General features: G+C 34.5%; 1 protein-coding gene across 1 annotated transcript; it reads right to left on the reverse strand.

The window, feature by feature from the left end:
• Positions 1-1,650: 1,650 nt before the first annotated feature.
• On the reverse strand, positions 1,651-4,150 carry LOC126725983 (L-type lectin-domain containing receptor kinase VII.1-like). The gene has a single exon (XM_050431055.1). It carries the CDS (start codon positions 4,036-4,038, stop codon positions 1,954-1,956), a length of 2,085 nt encoding a protein of 694 aa, XP_050287012.1. The 5' UTR covers positions 4,039-4,150; the 3' UTR covers positions 1,651-1,953.
• Between the last annotated feature and the right edge of the window lie 10,231 nt (positions 4,151-14,381).

The raw sequence follows: 14,381 nt of genomic DNA on the forward strand, positions 1-14,381 counted from the left end.
TTTTTATTATTATTATTTTTTTTTTTTATTAGCCACATCATGCCAATTGTGTAATCCTTTAGTCACGTATGATTTTTTTTGTCATTAATATGACTACAAGGACCAAAATTATATAGATTCAAAAAATCAAGAACCAAATTGAATACTCTAAAAACATGAGTATCGAATTTAAAATATACCCAAAATATAAGGACCAAAATGTGTTCTTTGCTTATACTTTATGCACTCAGAAAACTCCTCCGGCAAGAAAGTACGGTGCAAGTAAGCAATCGCTCTCACATTTTCTGTCGTGTTGTCCAACAAGCAGCACACTATCGATGGGCCCTGCGTCATGCTACCACTTGGAATCCAAAATATTCATTTGTAGTGCAAGGTTGGCGGTGTGAAAAGTAGGGACAACGCAATATATTCTGTTTTGTTAATTTCAAATCCACTCTTCTTATTTTATATTTAGGCTGTTTTTGCTAATCTATTTTATATATTTAGGCTTTATTAATGTTTCTTTTACAAATTGTTGGAAAATTTGATTATCAATGATTATTTGGCATACTTATAATTTTTTACTGAAAAAATAGTTTATGGTTTCAAATTTTCGATAGGGTTGGAATTCTATTAGCTCTATATTTGGAGATCTTATTAGAGGTGAGGAAAAGAATGCAAAAATGCCAAATGGAAATTGTGTGTTTCAAATTAAAGAGACTGCAGATATAAATACATTTTTTCCTTATCAAAAGAAAAAAGATCCATAGATAGAAGGACTAACAACAGTCAACAGGCAATAATTGTCAAATGGAAATTGAACTGCCTCATTGTGTCAAGTACACGTGCAATCCTGTGACCTAAATAGAGTCACAAAAAAATGTGTCACACTATTATACATGATAGAGAAATTCTGAACTGATGTCATTTCACAAGACCCCCCCAAAACTTTATCCCCATGACCATACTGTCAAATTGGTGATTGCTTCATATGTAAGATTTTTTTTTTCATCCTATTGTCAACAAAATGGCCAAACATATACCTTAGCTGGGTTTCTAGGAATAGCAGCACAGGAATACTGGGATACAGAGGAACCCAAAAAGCCTCCCATCTGTTTTTAATGATCATGGTTTGGGTTGGGTAAGGACATTGAGTAGGTTTTTTTTTTTCCAATTTTAAATAATAATAATAATAAATAGACATCATTTCATTAAAAATAAGCCACCACATCCTCATTACTCTGTTAGCCAAGTACACAAATAAACTAATTAAACTAAACAAAATGACTAATAGAGCTTATTTTTGGAACTTTAGATACTAAAAAATTTCACATTTTAAACATCATGAACTAAAAGTGCTCAACATGTAAACATTAGAGACCGACCGGGTATTTTGGCCTAGTCAATATGAGCAAGAAATTATAAGTCCTTCCCACATAATAACAATCATTTCATAAATAAACGCATTGCACATTTTAAACATCATGAACTAAAAGTGCTCAACGTGTAAACATTAGTGACCAACCGGGTATTTTGGCCTAGTCAATATGAGCAAGAAATTATAAGTCCTTCCCACATAATAAGAATCCTTTCATAAATAAAAGCATTTTATTTCAAATGAGCAGCATTAATTATGGTAGTTTGGTACCAAATTGGCAGTTGGACAAGGACAGGATGATTCCTATGATAATGAAGTTCTAACAAGAGCTCAATCCGAGCCAATATTTTCACACTCTTTTTTAGCCGATAACTGTTTCTGAAATTTGACGATTATTAATACAAGACATCATGATGTGCATTATAATCATAATTCAACGCATATTCTGTAAGTATAACAAATGTAGGCTGAATTGAATAACATTAATGAACGAATGAAGTAAGGTGCATAAACAACAACACACTAATAATCCTCAAGTGCCCCAACATTTCCAACCAACAAATGACCCTCATTTTCTATTCACAAAGTAGAATATATCACCTGCCCTCCACCATACTTTTGGACCAAGAGAGAGACATGAATGAAGATTGGGTCTGCCGAATATCTTCAAATGTTGGGTGTAATGAAGAGCCATAATTTTGGAGCATATCCCTGGATTTCATTTTTTGGAGCAAATATATATCAATGTCCTCACTTTCTGACTCATCCAACTCAATCTTCCCCTCCAATACTTTCACTACTTGTCTCATACTCGGCCTTGCACTTGGATCAGGATAGGCACACAACAAGCCCAAGTGAAGCACCTTCTCCACTTCCTCCTCATCAAACCCACCTCTAGCCCTCAATCTCTCATCAAGGGCATTAAGTAATTGTCCTTTTACCATAAATTGCCATGCCCACTCTTCCAAAGGTGGCCTCCCTTCCTCTATAGGCCTCCTCCCACACATGACTTCTAAAATCAAGACCCCAAATCCAAACACATCGGTTTGAGCCGATGCACGTCCACTCCTAATCACTTCCGGTGCCAAATATCCGACAGTTCCAACCACCCTCGTCGTGTTAGGCACTTGACCATGGTCGTGCATCCGGGCTAGTCCAAAATCCCCTAGCCTTCCATTCATATCCTTATCAAGTAACACATTGCTAGCCTTAATGTCCCTATGTAGAACTTTGGCTTCCCATCCCTCATGTAAATACAAGACCGCTGAGGCCACATCTTTCAAAATCCTTATCCTGTCTTCACAGCTCAACATCTTACTGTCATCACATTCAAACACCCACTTGTCCAAACTCCCATTCTCCATGTAGTCATAAACCAACATGAAGCTCCCCTTCTCTCTCTTGCACCAACCTCTCAACCCTACCAAACTTCTATGCTTCAATCTTCCAAGGCTTGAAATTTCAGCCAAAAATTCTCTCATCCCATCATTTTCATGAGATATGCATTTCACTGCAATCTCTGCTCCTCCTCCCTTTAACACACCCTTATAGACTTTCCCATTCCCTCCAATTCCAATCACGTTTTCTTCCGAGAACCCCTTTGTTGCCGCCTCAATTTCTTGATACGTAATTCTATGTGGCCAATACTCCAATTCCCATTCTTCCATTTCCTCTCTCTCCCTTGCTCTCCTTCGCTGCCTCTTAATAAAAAACAGAGTAAACAGAGCAATAAGACCAATACCAAAGAAACATCCCACTGTGACTCCTGCAATAAACCCCTTTGATCTAACTATCGAACTTTTTGGAAGAACAAACGATGGCAAACCTGTTGTAATCAACATTTCACTTAACGAAAAGTTTGAATTACTAAAACTCCAAGCCAAAAGTTTGTGACTTTGAACTAATTGTCCAGTAGAACTAGTAAATCCAACATACATTTCATCCACAAAAACCTCAGAAAGATTAAGAGGAACACTCAACAAAAGCCTATGAGGTCTTGCCAAGCCTACAGGAGCCATAGTAACATTAATTAAAGAATCAGAGTAATCAATCCAAACTTGGTAATTTTCACCATTGTTCAGCTTCAATTCCTTGAATGACTTCTCATCTTGAGCACCACTGTTGGTGTTATTGCTTCCTTGGCTGTTGGGCCAGTACCCAGCATCGTGTGCTTCCACTGATTTGAGGGAGTTCATGTCGATTCCAACATGGTTGGCACTTATGTCATCGAATTCTTGGTTCTTAAACACATCGAATTCGACACCAAAGACATGGCTTTTGGAATTCCCGTTGGTGTAGTTGAGAAGGCCGAGATTTTGAGATGAGGTAGCTCCTTCGATGCCAGTAACGGGTACAAAAATGAAAACCATGCCATGCCCAGGAAGAGTGTTCTTATAAGGAGCCATAGAAAAGATGAAAGAAGTTGAGAAAGGATAGACATAAGAAGAGTTTGGCTTCTTTGTGGGAATCTTTTGAGGGTAAAGAGCACGACCAATCATGAAATTTGTTTCGTTAGTGAGTGTTAGAATACGAGATTCAACGGTGGCTGAGCCATATAGTAACATATCTGAGGAGTTGAAGCCATTGAACACAAAATCAACAGCTGAAATGGATTGGAAGAATAGGAAAATGGGAAGCAGAAATAACTGGAGAGGTTGGTGGCGGTGTTTGTGTTTCTTCATAATTACAGAGAAATGTCATGGGGTTGCGGTATGGGTACAAAAAGATGAATATAACAATGAAAGGAAGAGAGATGAGGTGGTGGGAGTGGGAAAAGAAAAGGTTATGTTAGATGAGAAGGAATTATTGAACTCTCTTGGTCAACTTTTAGACCTTCATCGGTTTATGATATTGCCCCTCGATGCTTGATTTATTACGAAGATGATATTTTTTTTATTATTCCTTTTTGGTGGGCAGAACTAACTATCATGTTCTTGAAACTTCTCCGTGTCTTCGTTAGACTAAAATTATTTTATTTCATTATTTAAAATTGATATTTAGATTGGGTATTATTTCAATTTCAAACTTAAACCTTTTTTTTTCTATAGAAAATAATGAACACATAAACAACTAAATAAACAATATTAAAAATATATGCAGAGAGAGTTTAAGAGTTTATTCGGGAATAATTTATTTAGATAGTAAAAAGTAACTGAAATAATATAATGAAATTTATAAATAATATATAAGTTGAATAATATATATATATATATATATATATATATATATATATATATATATGTGGCGGAATGGTTTAGAAGGAAGTGACTTTAAAGTTGGCTGACAAAGTGTTAGAACTGGAGATAACAAAACGAGGATGAAGTGACGTTTAAGATGGCTGACAATATGTAATTGTTTTCTACATACTATATTCTGGGATTAGGAAATTACCATTTGAGAGCTTCTCGAGTAGTGTAGACCTGTGGGGATATATAGCTAGGTTGTTGGGCTTGTTGTATCGTTAAAGGATGGCGTGCAAAATTGTTGGTCTACTACTACACCAAAAAATTGTATACGTAATGTTTCAAGAGAGTGATCCAATTCGTGCCTCAACTCCACCACTTTTAAACTCGTTGAATTGATGGTAACAATTTATTTATCATGTTACAAGATATGTTGAAATGAGATAATATCTCCTAATTTTCTCTCAATTTTATGGTGAAATCTAATTTCTGTAAAATATTATTATTTATATTATAAATATGAAGATTATGACATTTATTTTACTAATCATTTTATGTTCATAGGAACAACAGCACCACTTGAAATTACTACTGATGCTATACATATTGTGATACTGATGTTAGGAATTTAATCTTATTCCTAAACCTGTGAGAAATGATAATAGAGAAAAAAATTATGAAAAGAGAAACAATTATACAACACAATATTTACGTGATTCGAAAATTTACCAACGTTCATAGAGTTACTATATGTTTACTATGTCAAGGAGAAAATATAAAGGCAATCATACAATACATTTTTTTTAATATAACAATGAACCATAATCTGAAACAAAAAATAAATACCCCCAAAATAACGAGCCAAAATTTTTCTCAGGGGTTGAGTACTGGCTTGTCGGTCTATGCCTCCCTTCCATAGACTAAGTGTCATAAAATTTCGCATTTAAAACCTTAACGCTTCCAAGTCAGGTCAGGTCATAAAATGAATCGAACAAAATCTAGACTCCACATAGCCTAACAGTCTCCCACTGGGACACTAGTTCAATCATCAACATCAAACACATGCCTCTAAACATAATCTCCATTGTAGCAACTCATCATCCAATTCTCAATCTAGAAGACCAACTGAAGTTGCACACCACCTTAGTTTCTCAACTATAACACCCTTAGTCATCATATCTATCAAATCCCCAATTCCACAAATCTTCTAAAGTATCAATTGTCCATCTTCGAGAAAAGAACGAATAAATTGGACTGTTTCTCATAATCACACATATAAATGTGTATGTCTCTCATACTTACAACATCCAAGGCTTCACCATCAACCACATACACCCTACCAAAATCACTTGCAAAATAGTTTTGGATGATTTCTTGGTGGAATGGTATGAAACAAGGCTTCTAGGTCCAAAACCCAATCATCAATTGGACTATCCATTGAAGAAGTAGGGTATTCTGTACCTCCTCTGTTACAACATTTGCTAAATCATTCTCATTCTTCTTTTTCAAATTTTTGCAGTGCCTACTAATGTGGCGATTTTTGCAACAGTTCCAACATTCCACTTATTTCCCAAATCTGGATTTACTTCTACCCCGATTAGAATTTTTGGATTCCTCTACCCCTTGTCTCAAGGTTTAATGTGGATCAAGAACCTAAGGTTTTTCTTTTATCTCTCTTGCAAACCTCCTTGCTTAGAATCAAATCTCGGATATCATCAAATTTGAGTTTTCTCTTTCCAATAGAACTACTCACTACCATTCTCATGGCCTCCTAACTATTTAGCAAAGAAGCCAAAATGATCTACTCGTAGATCTCATCATTAAATTCAATATCCACAAAGGATAATTAATTTGTGATCATATTGAACTCATTCAGATGTTGCGCTAAAGGTACCTTCTACCAACTTCAGATTGAACAACTTTATCAGATGCACCTTGTTGTAGTTGACAATTTTTCATACATGCTAGAAAAATCTGTCATAAGATCCTTTATGGTATTCTCCTTCACAGCATTATGTGCAACTAATTTTGACAAAGTTAATCAAATAACTCCTAGCACTTGTCTATCAAGAAGAGTTCATTCTTCGTCTTTTATAGTAACAAATTTCTTCCCCAGAAAAGGAAAATTTAATTTCTTCCCATTGAGATAATCTTCGATTTGCATCTTCCAAAACCCAAAAATGTGCAGTCAAACTTCTTAATTATTGACGCCTTTCTTCCTTCTCCTACCATTACTCCCACTTTACCTTTGCTCTAATACTAGTTGTTAGGAATTTAACCAAATTCCTAAACCTATGAGAAACGAATATAGAGAAAAAAAATTGCACAAAAAGAAACAATCACATAATTAACACAATATTTATGTGGTTCAGCAATTTACTTACATCGACAGAATTGCTGCGCTTTTACTATGTCATGAAGAAAATACAAGAGCAGTCATACAATACATTTTTTTAATACGAAAATGAACCCTAATCTAAAGCGACAAATAAATACTCCAAAATAGTTTGTGCCGATAGGTTAAGCCTCAAAAAAAAATATTCCATTTAAAATAGTAATGCTTCCAAATTGGATTTGATTACAAACCAAATCGAACAAAAGCTAGCCCCATAGTCCAATAGCTGATCATGATACTCTCTAAATTGTGCATATATTTTACTATATCTACTACATGGACTATTAACTGATAATTACACGTGCTTGTTGCATTTCCAACTAGTTCCCTGTACTGTTTTTCCTTGTGATGGGCAGAGCCACTTGAAATCTTAAATTGTATCCTATTCCTATCCTGCTTTCTAAAGCAAATATTAGTTGCTAATCTAGGAGCGCCGTTATCAGATTCAGAATGTTATTATTGCTATTTAGGTCGGTACCTTTCCTTTAAAATAAATAAATAATAAAACAAACAATTTACAATTGTCAATATTGGCCATGACCATAGGCTAATATCAAATTAATATCATCGCATTTTAATATTTGCAACAATTATTTAGCCGAAAGGGATTATGTACACACACAAAAAAAAAAAAAAAAAAAAAAAAAAAAAAAAAAAAAACTATTATTTCCATTATGAAAAAAAAATTCAATAATACAATTTCATGTTGATCAACATTTTTCATTCAAAATTAATCAAAGGTGAATTGAATGAGCGAAAGTTTGTTTCCGCAACAAATCGCTCAATGGCATCTTGGTTATTTTCCAAAAAATCGGACCCAATTCTTGGCGGAGGTGGTGGCTAGAGTTGAAGAGTCATAGAAGGTTCGATGAAATATCATCTTAACAAAACATTAATGATTTAAAAAAAAAAAAAAAAAAAAGACAAAAGGATTAAATAGATAGTTGCACATAGATAGTTGGACTAGTTTTTTGACTTTTTTTTTTTTTTTTTTTTTTTTGGTAAAATAGTTTTTGACTCTCACACAAACACAATGGTTTATTTAGAGTTGAGTTTAGACAAGTCAAAGAATTCGGCTACAGAATAGTTCACTCTCTCTATCCCCGACAAAATTTCATTTATTAAAATATAACCTTTAGATCTTGCAAAGTCATCTTAATTCCTAAGCACATTAAAGACACGTGGTACTATACAAACCGTAAAAGAGGTGTTGTAGATATAATAAGGAACTAATTTTGGCTTCTCCTTCCCATAACTGTTTGTTGGAGCTTGTACGTATATTTATATGGGGTTGTTTCTTTTGCACACTGTGTTTTACATGCTGTGTACTTTGCTTTCTATCTATCTATATATCTATACAAGGCAAAATCTAGTTACCGGACTTAAGTGTTATTTTTTAGGTTTTTCTTTTAAGATTTTGTTATGTGAATTTTTTCTCATAGGATGGAAATATATTTTTTAGTAAAATAGCTATATGGCTGAATTTTAAAAAGGGTACCAAAAAAACAGCACATAAAGAACTGTACTGAAGTTTTGTCCATCAATATATAACAAGGACGGACCTATATATTAATAGGTACTAATTTTAGCAATTCTGTTCAATAAAATTACATTTTGCCCCCTCCTTAACAATGCCATCAATTTTTATTTTTTTTCCATCAATTCTTTTAAGAATAATGTTATAATCACAAATTTTTTTAAAACATTTTTACAAACTATTGAGGTAGCAAATTCTTATTAGTTCACATACTTGCATCATTTTTTACTTATCAATAATCACTCACCACATTAGCAATTTGTACAAATTTTATAGTTTTAGCATTTTCCACATTTTAAATACCATAAAAATTAATAGGCTAAATCTAAAACAAAATATACCAGCCCAAAAAAATTAGCCCAACAACGAAAATTACCAATAATAAAGCTAAAAAAAATTAAGCTCAATCAATATATTTTACCAAAAACAAACAACTTGGCCATTTAAAAAGTTTTAAACAAAAATTCTTAGTGATAAAGTAGAAGAGTCAAAGGTTGGAGCTGCCGCACATAGCTAGCAGCAGACTTGTCCCCCTAACTCCAAGTCCTAACTCCGTCCCTGATATATAAAAAGTGTGAATGCGCATAGTTATAGTAGTTACTGTGTTTTTTGGTTTGTTCAATTGACACAGTAGCTATAGTGTTTTTTTTTTCAGTCATCGATTTTCTTTTTTTCCTTTTAAATATTTATAGGAGCTGGCATATATATTACTATACTGCCACAACAAATTTCACAATATTTTCACAATTATTGAGATGTCAATTTCTTATAGGTCGAAATAAAATATGAGACTATGACCAACCACTATTAAAAATAAATGTTTTATGAAAATGTTGTAACACTTGTTGTGTGAATGTGTAAAAGCTACCGTTTTTTTTAGTTTGCTCAATATTACTGTTCATCACTTCATTGGCTTTTTTTTTTTTTTTTTCAATCATCGATTTGTACTCTTTTAAAAAAATATATTTATATGAGTTGGCATATATATTGTTATACTGACACAACAAATTTCACAATATTTTCACAATTATTGAGATGTCAATTTCTTATAAGTCGAACTAAAATAATAAAATATGGGACTGTGACTAACCACAACTAAAAATAAATGTTTTGTGAAAATGTTGTAACACTTGTTGTTATCGCAATATTTTCACAATTGTTGAAATCTTAGTTTCTTAAAGATCAAATAAAAAAATAAATAAATAAAAAAGCTAAGTCTACAACATTTTCACATTAATTTCACAACAAATCATAGGTATGTTACTATTGATGGATAAAAAAGTAATATTAGTCATGGGTCCATTTTAAAATCGGTAACAACTTGCTATCTAGAATTTATTATGAAAATATTATGAAGATAGCATTTCTATAAACTAAATAATAATATATCAGACTGAAACTTACCACGGCTGAAAATAAAGGTATTATGAAAATATTGTGACATTTTGTTGTGCTCCTAGACTTCTTTTCTGGTTTAATCAAATTTGGAGTTATTATGGAGATAGCATTTCTATAAAATAAATAATAATATATCAAACCGAAACTTATCACGACTGAAAATAAAGGTATTATGAAAATATTGTAACATTTTGTTGTGCTCCTAGACTTCTTTTCTGGTTTAGTCAAATTTTGTGAGCAAAAATTCATTGTTTCACACACAATTTTCTTCTATTGGTTTTTTGTTTCTTTTAATGCATAGTTTAAAATGGTTGTCCCAATTAAAAACCAATAATAATTTACCACCTAGGATTTGTTGCGAAAATGTTGCGGATGTAGTATTACTCTAAAATAAAATTATAAAAGATCATATTAGGGCCCACCATAACTAAAATAAAGGTATTGAGAAAATATCAAACATTTATTGTGTTCCTAAATTTTTCTTTTTTGTTTAGCCAATTTTTGAGCCAAAATTCATAGTTTTACGAACTGTTTTTTTGGGTTGACTTTTTTTTTAACACATTGGTTAAAGTAAAAAAATACATAGTTTTACTAACAAAAAAGAATTAATTATGGAAAAAAGTACTTTCCCCCCTTTATGTTTGAGGTAGTTTCATCCCCCAACTTTAAAGTTGAATAATTTCTTCTTTTATATTTTGTAGACAAGTATATAGTCTCTGTTGTTGCTCTCTTAGTTAAACCTTAACAAAATCTTATGATTCCTAGAATATTTCATTGTGCAATATCTAAAATGCCTCACAAAATTTTAATGTCCCAAAAATTTTCTTCATGTATTTTGAGTTTTATATGTTAGTCATACTTAGAAAGTAAAAATGGTGGTGTATAGTATTCTATTTGTTACATAGAGAACACTAATTTATTAGTGGTTTAAATCTTCTAGAATTATAATTTTATCTAATAGAAACTTCAATGACATATGTTTTTTGTTATTTCGTTCTTTTTTTTATTTGTTTTCTTTCTTAAAAAGGTGTTCATTAAAACTTAAATAAGCTAAGTATTGTAATTATGCTCATAAAATAAAATGATAAAGAGGAAGTATGAATAACAAAATATTCATTGCAAATAGTTGTAAGTATTTAATTTGATGAAGAGTTTCAATTGCAGCATATGTCATCATTTATTGCGAAAATTTAAATATTGTGACAATGTTTTATCAAACCTTAGTTATTTATTGTTGGAAGATAACGACATTTGTTATCATTCTTAGTAAAAAAATATTTGTGAGTAGATATATATTGTATTTAGTAAATAGGTTCTACGAAATGAAAGAGTATTTTATATTAAATGATACCATGTCATCCATATCAAAATCCAATAAACAAGAGACATGTATGCAAAAATAACTACCCACTAACACGTCTTTCAATTGTTAATGCGTTAGTTAATTTTTACTGACATATTTCACACTTATTGGATTTTGATACCACTGACATGGTATTTTTTTTTGAAAACGCCTCAAAACTTTCATTCATTAAAATTGAAGGGAGTCAACATACAATGCCTCCAAGGCTGGTGGAGGAGAATCCTCTAACCAAACTACATCATCAACAATATTTTTTGCATAACGTGCTAAGGAGTGTGCTACACCATTTGCATTTCTATTTACCAGTTTGACTTCTACCCACAGTAAACCAGCCATCAAACATTGAATATCATCAAAAATATGACCAAGCCGAGACAGATTTGTAGCAGTGGACCTCAATGAATTCAGCACCTGCGCACTATCTCCTTCAATCACTAGCTCTGAAAAACCAATATCAATGGCAAATTCAAGAGCTCTGCGGCAAGCAAGTACTTCGGCTTCAGTGCTGTCCAGTACCTGTTGCTCCTTGGCGGACATGGCACCCATCACTTCACCTCTTTCATTGCGAATAAGAGCTCCTATACCAGAACACTTGAGGTCAGGGAAAATGGCTGCATCAAAGTTCAGTTTAAACCTTGAATTCGGTGGAGGACACCATCTGCTCACTGTGCTGGTTCTGCTGACTATTGTTAGCTGTTCTTGTCCTTGTCGAAACTCTGTGAGAAGATCAAATGCTCTTTTGTTCAATTGGGTTGGTGACTGAAGCTTGCCTCCATGTGAAATCCTGTTTCGTTGGGACCATATGAGCCAGGCCTGGACTAAAAATAGCTCCAGTTCTTCCCTGGTCAGCCGGCCTTGCATCTCTTCAAATAATTGCATTGAGTCTTGTTGACCTCCAGCACATTTTTGTAGCTTCACAAGGCTGCTAGCCCACACATCCCTCGCCACCCCACACTCCCATAAGGCGTGAATCACTGTTTCTGAAGTACTCTTGCAGAGTTCACATGTGTCATCATCTATAATTCGTCGATGGACTAAATTATCTCTGGTAGGAAGAATGTTTTGGCATACCCTCCATCCAAAAACCTTGATTTTATTTGGGACCTTGAGCTTCCATAGCATTGCCCAGACTTTAGAACCACTCACCCCTCTTGAACTTTCTGTCCAATCCGCCCCCCTAAGAACCTGTGTTGCCACATAGTAACCTGATTTCACAGAATACACTCCCCTTGCTGTGTGCAGCCACATCATCGAGTCCACTACCTGCCTTCTGCTCAGTGGTATCCTTAAATAGCCTCTGCATCTTCCTTGTGAAACTTGGATATGATTAGCTCTCTATTCCAGCTCCTTAAATCAGGTTCCATAAGATCAACCATTCTCCATTCCCATTCTTCCTCAACCGGGTGGATAAGAATTGTATTTGTGGGGTGATTGGGAATCCAACTATCAGCCAAGACCCGTATAGATGATCCATCACCTACCCTCCAACAGCATCCCTTCTTTAAAATAGGTTGGGCAGCCATAATATTCTTCCAAGTATAAGAGCTATTCGGTGAGTCAACTGCATCCAAGAAGGTACAGCGTGGAAAATAACGAGCTTTGAGGCACTTGAACACTAAGGATTCTTGGTTTTGCAATAATCTCCATCCCTGTTTGGCTAGCATGGCAAGATTGAAAGCCTTCAAATCACGAAAACCCATTCCACCAGCTTTCTTAGCTTGAGTTAAGATACTCCACCTTCGCCAATGGATTTTCCTCTCCCTATCCACTTGACCCCACCAGAAATTCGCACACATTGCGTTGAGGTCATCACAAAGCTTGGTAGGTAATTGGAATACTCCCATTGTGTATGTGGGAATAGATTGTGCCACGGCTTTAATCAACACCTCTTTTCCGGCCTTGGACAGTAGCTTTCCTTTCCAACCTTGTAATTTTTTCCACACTCTTTCTTTAAGGTAGGCAAAAGTTTGGTTCTTTGCCCTTCCAACCAATGTCGGCAGCCCCAGGTAATTTTCAAACCTTTCCACTTCATTTACAGCCAACTTCTCCTTTATCCAATCCCTCATGCCCCCTGGAGTGTTGTTGCTGAAAAATATTGAGGACTTCTCCATATTAATCATCTGCCCCGAAGCATTAGCATAGGTTTGAAGGAGCTCATTTATCACCTGGACTTCCTGTTGAGATGCTTTGCAGAACAACAATGAATCATCAGCAAAGAGCAAATGAGAAATCATTGGCGCTCTCCTACAAATAGCAACACCATGAATCCTCCCTTCCAACTCAGCTTTTGCTAATAAGGAAGTGAACCCTTCTGCACACAAGAGAAACAAATAAGGTGATAGAGGGTCTCCTTGGCGGAGCCCTCTAGAGGGGGTAATATTTCCAAAAGGTTTGCCGTTAATAAGAATAGAGAAGGAAGGTGAGGAGACACAAGCCATCACCAACCTGATCCAATGTCCAGGAAAACCCAACTTAGTCATAATGCCACGGAGGAATTCCCATTCCACCCTATCATAGGCTTTGCTAACATCCAATTTCAAAGCAAGAGAGCCTGTCTTTCCCCTTTTTTTACTATGCATAGTATGAAGAGTCTCATATGCTAGTAAAACATTATCTGTGATGAGTCTTCCAGGAACAAAGGCACTTTGTGTGGGTGATATGATTTGTGGCAGAATCAATTTTAGTCTATTTGCTAAGACTTTAGAGATGATTTTATATATCACATTACAGAGGCTAATTGGGCGAAAATCAGACATTTTTTCAGGGCATTTAACTTTCGGTATGAGAACAATATTAGTAGCATTAATTCCATGAACCATGTGACCAGACTCAAGAAAACCCAACACAGCATCTATTACATTATTACCAACAATGTGCCAATATTTTTGGAAAAATAGAGCATTCATACCATCCGGACCTGGGGCCTTTGTTGGTGCCATTTGAAACAGCGCCGCTTTGACTTCGTCTGCACTAAACTCACTGGTCAAGGTTTGATGCATCTCAGTAGTAATTTTTTGGGGCACTGCATTAAGGCAGTCATACATCCGGTCACAATCCCCTGCTGTAAAGATTTTTTGAAAGTAGTCTATCGCTACCCCTGCAATATCCTCCATTGTTTCAGCCCAATTGTTGTCTGCATCCCTTATCCT

The sequence above is a fragment of the Quercus robur genome, chromosome 5 (assembly GCF_932294415.1).
Source record: "Quercus robur chromosome 5, dhQueRobu3.1, whole genome shotgun sequence".
Classification (NCBI taxonomy): domain Eukaryota; kingdom Viridiplantae; phylum Streptophyta; class Magnoliopsida; order Fagales; family Fagaceae; genus Quercus; species Quercus robur.

Excerpts from the sequence above, each read along its gene's own strand:
- LOC126725983 (XM_050431055.1), bottom strand. The coding sequence starts at position 4,038 with ATGAAGAAACACAAACACCGCCACCAACCTCTCCAGTTATTTCTGCTT.